Genomic DNA, 10,697 nt, shown 5'->3' on the forward strand with positions numbered 1-10,697 from the left:
TATTTGCATTTGGTGAAATGTCAGGCGAAAGTAACAGTACCAATGTAGCCTCATAGTCAATCTACTGTCCAGGTGCCAGGGTCACTGTCCCTAGCAACCAAATTCCATTCCAGGTTGGTGAAAAGTCAAAATGGAAGATTGTTTTTGTCATTATCATTCTAAAATCCCACAATATTCCCGTTAAAAGCTTTTATAGGATCCTCGGGGGCGGGGTTTCTGGAAAGTACTGCGTTTCTGGTCTTTCCTTGAATCTACAGATGATTCCCCGACATTGATACCCTTCCCACCTCCATAATTATGTTACATGTTTCTATAAAAAGCCAAGAGTGTATCAATATAAAAAAAAGCAGTGGCCCCTATAAACGTGGGGCCCCCTGACCGCGGTTAGATTTCCAGAAGTGGTTAAAAGAAATCAATAGGATCCCCTATGGAATATTCTAGACATTTTCTAGTCAAGGCTATAAAGGGCCAGTAGCACCTCCAAAGAATGTATATTTATTTTCAGAGGACAGAGGAGCCCACAGCATTCTCACAGATATTAAAAAAAAACAAGGACCTCAGAAAAACAAACCCCTGACACCTCAATGCTAACAAAGGTTGCTATATGGCACTACTGGTCCTTTTTTATTTAAGAAGCTCATGAGCAACTGGAATAGATAAACCATTTAAACCAGCCTCGGAACTTTCATCCTGGACCCAGATAAAAAAAAAAAGATTCTACTTAGAACCAGAATTCAGAGACAAAGATGTTGACGTTGACGATGTTGCGATGAGAGACGACTCCGCCCACCACGTAATTCATCTCCAGCTTCAGGACGGCGTGAAAGGGCCCCACAATGGGCTTCACCTGCCGCACAACGCCTGGGGAAAGACGGATAAAGGGGCTTAGAACGTGGAACCTAGAACCTCTTTATAAAATAACTGGAGAAGTTGTATATCCAGAATCTCCACCATGATCTCTTCTGTCTGATACAGTGGATCTGGGTGCAGCAGTCGGAATGGACGGGAGCAGGGTTTGGACCTGTTCCGGAACCGAGCAGCACTGAGGAGGAAGAATATTTTGGATCTGGAAGGAGCAGAACCCATGGAGAATATGAATTGGTTTGGCCCCGAACAAACCTTGGGACCTTTCAACTGTGTCAATCAGAACCTTCTGGAATTGCTCGGTCTTCGTTGGCTCTAACAGCCTTTGGGCCCATCAGAACCGGAGCTTGGCCACGGGCCCCAGGTATCCAGGCTTTGCTGGCACAATCATTAAAGTACAGACTGGGCTACACGGACTGTCTAAGGGACAGACTGGGCCACACGGACTGTCTAAGGGACAGACTGGGCCACACGGACTGTCTAAGGAACAGACTGGGCTACACGGGCTGTCTAAGGGACAGACTGGGCCACACGTGCTGTCTAAGGGACAGACTGGGCCACACGGACTGTCTAAGGGACAGACTGGGCCACACGGACTGTCTAAGGGACAGACTGGGCCACACGGGCTGTCTAAGGGACAGACTGGGCCACACGGGCTGTCTAAGGGACGGACTGGGCTACACGGGCTGTCTAAGGGACAGACTGGGCCACACGGGCTGTCTAAGGGACGGACTGGGCTACACGGGCTGTCTAAGGGACAGACTGGGCTACACGGACTGTCTAAGGGACAGACTGGGCTACACGGGCTGTCTAAGGGACAGACTGGGCTACACGGGCTGCCTAAGGGACGGACTGGGCTACACGGGCTGCCTAAGGGACAGACTGGGCTACACGGGCTGCCTAAGGGACGGACTGGGCTACACGGGCTGCCTAAGGGACGGACTGGGCTACACGGGCTGCCTAAGGGACGGACTGGGCTACACGGGCTGTCTAAGGGACGGACTGGGCTACACGGGCTGCCTAAGGGACGGACTGGGCTACACGGGCTGTCTAAGGGACGGACTGGGCTACACGGGCTGTCTAAGGGACGGACTGGGCTACACGGACTGTCTAAGGGACGGACTGGGCTACACGGACTGTCTAAGAGACGGACTTAATGGAAGTCGAGATTTGCTGAGCCCGGGGCAGGGAACGATCTGGGAAATGGCGCCATAGTGGCCCCCATAGTGGTACCTGTGGTTGGAATATTGTTTATAGAAGCGGCACAACTGGGCCATAATGGGCTTTTCCCAAGGGATAAAGGAAACTCCTACTCAACCAGAACCGAAGGCAGTAAAAACCATTAGGTTAGAGGTTCTGGAAACAGAGCAAGGGCCACAAGGGCATTGGGGGGGGGGATTAAAGGTCTTGGGGCTTTATTTGTGGCCGAATTTGTCCAAGAGTTGCAATAACCACACCCCCCATGTCATAGCTCCACCCCCAAAGCAACAATATTCCTGCCCACAATGTCATAACTCCACCATGACATCATCATTCCCACCCCCTGATGTCATTGACCCCCCCACTTCCTTTTGCCTGGCTTTAACCTACACAAAGGTGGCAGCCCAGCCTTTTTAAGCAGCATAGCGCCCTCTCCAGGCTGGGGAGCATCATTTAAGATAACTTTTCAATTGGTCTTCATTATTTATTTCGTATCATTTTTTAATTATTTGCCTTCTTTCATCATTCAAACCACTCCCTGGTTGCTAAGGTAATTTGAACCCTGGCAACCGAATAACTGCTAAAAATTCCAGACTGGAGAGCTGCTTAGCATAGGTTTATGCTTCATAAAAAATGAAGACCAATTGCAAACTGTCTCAGAATATCACTCTCTACATCCTACTAAGTCAACCCAGAGGTGAACATCCCCTTAAATGAATGTAGAAGAAGAAGCTTTATTAGCGTGGCCCAATCACATGGCCCAATCACATGGCCCAATCGTGCTGCAGAGCCCCAGGTATTAGCTTATCAGTCACTTTGGCCCCATAGACCCGGGGCCCTTCCAACTCACGATACAACCAAGCCCTGCCCTCTCCTCTGTAAGCCCCACCCCCTTTGCAACCCACAAATAGCACTTTTACATCTATAGAAGCCCCCTCTACCACGAATGCAATACCCCCTGTAAACCCCCCCCCCCCCAGTGGCATCCATGGTCGGAGAATCCAAGCGGAAGGGATATCCACCCCCACATGTTACTTAGTAACAGTACTGCCCACCTACAGACACCTCCCCTAAGACCTTCCTGCATCATTCCTCCCCTAACTCCTCCCCTAAGACCTTCCTGCATCACTCATCCCCTAACTCCTCCCCTAAGACCTTCCTGCATTACTCCTCCCCTAACTCCTCCCCTAAGACCTTCCTGCATCACTCCACCCCTAACTCCTCCCCTAAGACCTTCCTGCATCACTCGTACCCTAACTCCTCCCCTAAGACCTCCCTGCATCACTCCTCCCCTAAGACCTCCCTGCATCACTCCTCCCCTAAGACCTCCCTGCATCACTCCTCCCCTAAGACCTTCCTGCATCACTCCACCCCTAACTCCTTCCCTAAGACCTTCCTGCATCACTCGTCCCCTAACTCCTCCCCTAAGACCTTCCTGCATCACTCCTCCCCTAACTCCTCCCCTAAGACCTTCCTGCATCACTCGTCCCCTAAGACCTTCCTGCATCACTCCTCCCCTAAGACCTTCCTGCATCACTCCTCCCCTAACTCCTCCCCTAAGACATTCCTGCATCACTCCTCCCCTAAGACCTTCCTGCATCACTCCTCCCCTAAGACCTTCCTGCATCACTCCACCCCTAACTCCTCCCCTAAGACCTGCCACCTACAGGCAATAACACTAAACAACAAGGAGCAGGCAGTCAATATCCAGACCAGAGCTGAAGGTCTCCTGAGGGGCCACAATGGCCCCTATGCAGTTGTACGCCTGGCCCCCCAGTACTTGATTCAGTCCTATAACTACCTCTTGGTTGCTATGGGTTGCTATGGTCAGGGCTAACGCTGCATATTACTAAATTAAATAGTCCTGAGATGAGGGCCCCCAAACAGTGAGTTAGTGTAGGGGCCACACCCAGTCCCAACGCTATTGGATCTGTTGTTTATAACACGAGTCTCACCGACAATCATTCCATCCACGTATCTCTTCTGGATATCAAAGGATTCCCGCAGGTTGCCCTCCGTTATGTGGAATATTATGTCGGGCTGGGGGCCCGGGCTGTATGCGGGGGTTATGGCCCGGAGGAAGATGATTTCTGTGAAACAGAAAAAAAAAAAAAAATCATAAAAAGTTGTCATTAAAGGGGAAGTAAAGCTTATCATATGAGACAGAAATTAAATGTATTTTTATTTTAGGTTTAGTTTGCCTTTAAATGTGCCTCCCCCTCCAACTCAGCCAATAAAGGTAAATAATGGCAAGGGGTTTACCTTCCGGCCGGCTGAATTCTCTAAACGTGGGCAGGGAGATGACCGTGTGGGAAATGGTGTGCACGGGGTCGGTCATACAATGGAAATCGTTGGGTCGGCAGGATTTGATGCAACGGACGGTGTCGGCTCTGTCGTACCTGGGAAAGCGCAGAACATAAGACAGATATATATATATATGTGACCCTGTGCTTGTGGGCTGAATCCCTCCCACTATAAAGCCATCGGTCAGAATTGGCTGGCAGTCAGTGAGAGTCCAGCCAGGGGGCAACAGCTCCACCTACTGGAGAGAAATCAGGGAAACATCCAATGAATTGTCTTGTAGTGGTGGTGATGCAGGAAGGTCTTAGGGGAGGAGTTAGGGGAGGAGTGATGCAGGAAGGTCTTAGGGGAGGAGTTAGGGGAGGAGTGATGCAGGAAGGTCTTAGGGGAGGAGTTAGGGGAGGAGTGATGCAGGAAGGTCTTAGGGGAGGAGTTAGGGGAGGAGTGATGCAGGAAGGTCTTAGGGGAGGAGTTAGGGGAGGAGTGATGCAGGAAGGTCTTAGGGCAGGAGTGATGCAGGAGGGTCTTAGGGGAGGAGTGATGCTGGAGGGTCTTAGGGGAGGATTGATGCAGGAGGGTCTTGGGGGAGGAGTGATGCAGGAAGGTCTTAGGGCAGGAGTGATGCAGGAGGGTCTTAGGGGAGGAGTGATGCAGAAGGGTCTTAGGGGAGGAGTGATGCAGGAAGGTCTTAGGGCAGGAGTGATGCAGGAGGGTCTTAGGGGAGGAGTGATGCAGGAAGGTCTTAGGGCAGGAGTGATGCAGGAGGGTCTTAGGGGAGGAGTGATGCAGAAGGGTCTTAGGGGAGGAGTGATGCAGGAAGGTCTTAGGGCAGGAGTGATGCAGGAGGATCTTGGAGGAGGAGTGATGCAGGAGGGTCTTAGGGGAGGAGTGATGCAGGAGGGTCTTAGGGCAGGAGTGATGCAGGAGGGTCTTAGGGGAGGAGTGATGCAGGAGGGTCTTAGGGCAGGAGTGATGCAGGAGGGTCTTAGGGGAGGAGTGATGCAGAAGGGTCTTAGGGGAGGAGTGATGCAGGAAAGTCTTAGGGCAGGAGTGATGCAGGAGGATCTTGGGGGAGGAGTGATGCAGGAGGGTCTTAGGGGAGGAGTGATGCAGGAGGGTCTTAGGGGAGGAGTGATGCAGGAAGGTCTTAGGGCAGGAGTGATGCAGGAGGGTCTTAAGGGAGGAGTGATGCAGAAGGGTCTTAGGGGAGGAGTGATGCAGGAGGATCTTGGGGGAGGAGTGATGCAGGAGGGTCTTAGGGGAGGAGTGATGCAGGAGGGTCTTAGGGCAGGAGTGATGCAGGAGGGTCTTAGGGCAGGAGTGATGCAGGAGGATCTTAGGGCAGGAGTGATGCAGGAAGGTCTTAGGGCAGGAGTGATGCAGGAGGATCTTAGGGGAGGAGTGATGCAGGAGGGTCTTAGGGCAGGAGTGATGCAGGAGGGTCTTAGGGCAGGAGTGATGCAGGAAGGTCTTCGGGGAGGAGTGATGCAGGAGGATCTTAGGGGAGGAGTGATGCAGGAGGGTCTTAGGGGAGGAGTGATGCAGGAGGGTCTTAGGGCAGGAGTGATGCAGGAAGGTCTTAGGGCAGGAGTGATGCAGGAGGGTTTTAGGGCTGGAGTGATGCAGGAAGGTCTTAGGGCAGGAGTGATGCAGGAGGGTCTTAGGGGAGGAGTGATGCAGGAGGGTCTTAGAGGAGGAGTGATGCAGGAGGGTCTTAGGGCAGGAGTGATGCAGGAAGGTCTTAGGGCAGGAGTGATGCAGGAAGGTCTTAGGGCAGGAGTGATGCAGGAGGGTCTTAGGGGAGGAGTGATGCAGGAGGGTCTTAGGGGAGGAGTGATGCAGAAGGGTCTTAGGGGAGGAGTGATGCAGGAGGGTCTTAGGGCAGGAGTGGTGCAGGAGGGTCTTAGGGGAGGATTGATGCAGGAAGGTCTTAGGGCAGGAGGGTCTTAGAGGAGGAGTGATGCAGGAGGGTCTTAGGGGAGGAGTGATGCAGGAAGTTCTTAGGGGAGGAGTGATGCAGGAAGGTCTTAGGGGAGGAGTGATGCAGGAAGGTCTTAGGGGAGGAGTGATGCAGGAAGGTCTTAAGGGAGGAGTGATGCAGGAAGGTCTTAGGGGAGGAGTGATGCAGGAAGGTCTTAAGGGAGGAGTGATGCAGGAAGGTCTTAGGGGAGGAGTGATGCAGGAAGGTCTTAGGGCAGGAGTGATGCAGGAAGGTCTTAGGGGAGGAGTGATGCAGGAAGGTCTTAGGGGAGGAGTGATGCAGGAAGGTCTTAGGGCAGGAGTGATGCAGGAAGGTCTTAGGGGAGGAGTGATGCAGGAAGGTCTTAAGGGAGGAGTGATGCAGGAAGGTCTTAGGGGAGGAGTGATGCAGGAAGGTCTTAAGGGAGGAGTGATGCAGGAAGGTCTTAGGGCAGGAGTGATGCAGGAGGGTCTTAGAGGAGGAGTGATGCAGGAGGGTCTTAGAGGAGGAGTGATGCAGGAGGGTCTTAGAGGAGGAGTGATGCAGGAGGGTCTTAGGGGAGGAGTGATGCAGGAAGGTCTTAGGGGAGGAGTGATGCAGGAAGGTCTTAAGGGAGGAGTGATGCAGGAAGGTCTTAAGGGAGGATTGATGCAGGAAGGTCTTAGGGCAGGAGTGATGCAGGAAGGTCTTAGGGGAGGAGTGATGCAGGAGGGTCTTAGGGCAGGAGTGATGCAGGAAGGTCTTAGGGGAGGAGTGATGCAGGAGGGTCTTAAGGGAGGAGTGATGCAGGAAGGTCTTAGGGCAGGAGTGATGCAGGAAGGTCTTAGGGGAGGAGTGATGCAGGAGGGTCTTAAGGGAGGAGTGATGCAGGAAGGTCTTAGGGGAGGAGTGATGCAGGAAGGTCTTAGGGCAGGAGTGATGCAGGAAGGTCTTAGGGCAGGAGTGATGCAGGAGGGTCTTAAGGGAGGAGTGATGCAGGAGGGTCTTAAGGGAGGAGTGATGCAGGAAGGTCTTAGGGCAGGAGTGATGCAGGAGGGTCTTAGAGGAGGAGTGATGCAGGAGGGTCTTAGGGCAGGAGTGATGCAGGAAGGTCTTAGGGGAGGAGTGATGCAGGAAGGTCTTAGGGGAGGAGTGATGCAGGAGGGTCTTAGGGCAGGAGTGATGCAGGAAGGTCTTAGGGGAGGAGTGATGCAGGAGGGTCTTAAGGGAGGAGTGATGCAGGAAGGTCTTAGGGCAGGAGTGATGCAGGAGGGTCTTAGAGGAGGAGTGATGCAGGAGGGTCTTAGGGCAGGAGTGATGCAGGAAGGTCTTAGGGCAGGAGTGATGCAGGAGGGTCTTAGAGGAGGAGTGATGCAGGAGGGTCTTAGAGGAGGAGTGATGCAGGAGGGTCTTAGGGCAGGAGTGATGCAGGAGGGTCTTAGAGGAGGAGTGATGCAGGAGGGTCTTAGGGCAGGAGTGATGCAGGAAGGTCTTAGGGGAGGAGTGATGCAGGAGGGTCTTAAGGGAGGAGTGATGCAGGAAGGTCTTAGGGGAGGATTGATGCAGGAAGGTCTTAGGGCAGGAGTGTTGCAGGAGGGTCTTAAGGGAGGAGTGATGCAGGAGGGTCTTAGGGCAGGAGTGATGCAGGAGGGTCATACCTTTTTCTCCTCCCCCTTTTTTGCCCGACAAATCAGGATTTGTGCAGGACTTGGGGGCAGGGCCAACCCTTTGGAAGGGTCCCTCAGAACACCCTACACTTTATCCAGTGTGAAATGGCAAGGAGATCACTAATAAGGGGGGTAGTTCAACCCCAAGACCCCCCAAAAAATGAAAGAAATTGCTGGTTACATGAACAAAGTAGTGTTGTGACATTGCTCCTACCCTGGAGCAGAACTTCTTTGGCAACCCCTAGTGACCCCAGGACCTCAGAATGCTGGGTAATAAAAATAAATAAATAGTAAATAAGCCCCCCATTAAGTGCTGGGATCACATGACCAGAGTCAGTTCTCTAGGTGGGAAGGATCAGCTGGTGGGTTCTGACCTAACGTTGAGGCAGCAGGTTCCTGGGTCCATTATTTTGAGCCTTGTGGTACAGGCCTTTGGGGGGGCAAACCTTGCCCTTACCCATAATCCCTCCCATCTTCCCCTCTGTGTACTTCAACTCACCTCCAGCAGCACCCCCAATACTGCGCTAGGAATGCAGAGGGCTCACCGGCCCATAAATAGAGCGATAATCAGGATTTGGATTATGGACCCCCAGCAGCATATATGAAGTATAATAAATACAAAGCCCTGATTGGACGATCCTGTGTGCATCTCTTATGCACCTCATGCTGAATGTTGATCAAAAAAGATCCGATTGCTTCCTTGGGTTTCTTCAGTTTTGTTTTGTTTTTTATTTTATCAGCTCTGCTGTGTGCGGCCATCTTGTATCTGTTTATACAAAGCCCCGCCCAGTCTGTTGTGTTCAATGGAGTCAATGCATTTGTCATTCTTTTTAACTGTCACATTAAGCACCCCGGGATACAAGGAATATATTTTTTAAAAGGCTCCACCCATCACAGTAAAGCAATATCCACCTATATAAATATATATATATATGAGGCCCCACCCACTTACCCACCATGCCCCTGTTGCAGGATAAAGGGTGCTATTTGTATCTATGGTATTGTGTTTTTCTAAGGCTAAAATGTAAATTCCACTGACAAAATATTAGTTTTTTGCCAACAACATACATTCTGTAATAACAAAATCAATTTTAGCATCGCAAAATGTAAATTGTCATCACAAAACTAATTCTGTGAACTCAAAAATGATTTTGTAGTGACAAATGTATTTTTGCCGGCACAAAATAAATCCTTATTTCACAAAAATAATTCTGTAAACACAAAAATTCTTTTGCAGTTACAAAATAAAAATCACCCAAATGTATGTTTTCATTGCAATGGAATGCTGGGTGAAAATGTTGCATTTTTAGCCAATATATTGCAGGGGAGGTTTGTTTATTGATTTTTGAATTTGCAAGTTTTTTTTCCAACTCGAATAAACTGATAAATCAGCCCCCTAGTGTATTTTGTGATCTGAAAATGAATTCACAAGATATTTGTGATGACAAAAAAAAGAATCTTGCGACTACAGAATGCATTCTGTGAATACAAAACCTATTTTTGTGTCCAGAGAATTCATTTTGTGATGACTAAATAAATACCTGGGTTGCCCCAGACGCCCCCTCACTGCTCCGGGGTAAAAAAATATTGGAATAAAATGCCAGAATTGCTCAGCAGAGCACTCAGTGTATTTCCCTCCCTCCGGCCATAATGATATTTTTCCCCTTACTCAGTTCATCCGCCTCCAGAGTGATGTCACTTCTGGTCTGCAGTGACATCACTTCCGGTTTGGGTTGGAGGAGGCATTGTGGGGTGGTTATGAGGGTCTGGTTCAGGCACGGGTCTTCCTGCCTGTGTAGGTCTCTACCCTGTTTCTTTTTTAGATTGCTCTTTAAAGGGGCGGTTCACCTTTAAGTTAACTTTCAATATATTATAGAATGCCCTAGTCCTAGCGACTTTGCAATTGGTCTTCATTATTTATTTATTCTTTATAGTTTTCAAATTATTTGCCTTCTTTGCAGCTTTCAAATGGGGGTCACTGACCCCGGCAGCCAAACCCTATTGCTCTGTGAGGCTCCAGTTTTATTGTTATTGTTACTTTTTATTCCTTATCTTTCTATTCAGCCCCTCCCCTATTCATATACCGGTCTCTCATTCACACCACTCCCTGGTTGCTAAGGTAACTTGGACCCTAGCAACCAAAAACCTATTGCTCTGTGAGGCTCCAGTTTTATTGTTATTGTTACTTTTTATTCCTTATCTTTCTATTCAGCCCCTCCCCTATTCATATACCCGTCTCTCATTCACACCACTCCCTGGTTGCTAAGGTAACTTGGACCCTAGCAACCAAAACCCTATTGCTCTGTGAGGCTCCAGTTTTATTGTTATTGTTACTTTTATGCCTTATCTTTCTATTCAGCCCCTCCCCTATTTATATTCCTGTCTTTCTTTCAAACCACTCCCTGGTTACTAAGGTAACTTGGACCCTAGCAACCAAAACCCTATTGCTCTGTGAGGCTCCAGTTTTATTGTTATTGTACTTTTTTATTCCTTATCTTTCTATTCAGCCCCTCCCCTATTCATATACCAGTCTCTCATTCAAACCACTGGCTGGTTGCCAACGGAAACAGGACACTAGCGACCGGATAGCTGCTGAACGAAACACTAATAACTGAAGAAAAAAACAATAAATGAAAACAAATGAAGGCCAATGGCAATGACATCATATTAAAAGTTAATTTGAAAGGTGAACTACCCCTTTAATGGGACCGTTAGAGGCGGGACTA

The 10,697-nt window shown here is 49.9% G+C and overlaps 1 protein-coding gene across 1 annotated transcript; it reads right to left on the reverse strand.

Annotated features, from left to right (window-relative positions):
• Positions 1-479: 479 nt before the first annotated feature.
• On the reverse strand, positions 480-4,669 carry LOC116409670 (fibulin-1-like). Its single transcript, XM_031898479.1, has 3 exons — positions 4,327-4,669; positions 4,020-4,154; positions 480-861 (listed from the first exon to the last, which is right to left on the reverse strand). The coding sequence occupies exons 1-3, from the start codon at positions 4,400-4,402 to the stop codon at positions 722-724; spliced, it is 351 nt and encodes a 116-aa protein (XP_031754339.1). The 5' UTR covers positions 4,403-4,669; the 3' UTR covers positions 480-721.
• Between the last annotated feature and the right edge of the window lie 6,028 nt (positions 4,670-10,697).

Source organism: Xenopus tropicalis, chromosome 3 (assembly GCF_000004195.4).
Source record: "Xenopus tropicalis strain Nigerian chromosome 3, UCB_Xtro_10.0, whole genome shotgun sequence".
Lineage (NCBI taxonomy): Eukaryota > Metazoa > Chordata > Amphibia > Anura > Pipidae > Xenopus > Xenopus tropicalis.

What these genes read in the sequence shown, in the direction of transcription:
- LOC116409670 (XM_031898479.1), bottom strand. Translation starts at nt 4,402, where the DNA reads ATGACCGACCCCGTGCACACCATTTCCCACACGGTCATCTCCCTGCCC. An exon ending in AGAATTCAGCCGGCCGGAAG is followed by an intron (nt 4,155 to 4,326) that starts GTAAACCCCTTG and finishes TCTGTTTCACAG; the next exon opens with AAATCATCTTCCTCCGGGCC. An exon ending in CGTGGATGGAATGATTGTCG is followed by an intron (nt 862 to 4,019) that starts GTGAGACTCGTG and finishes GTCTTTCCCCAG; the next exon opens with GCGTTGTGCGGCAGGTGAAG.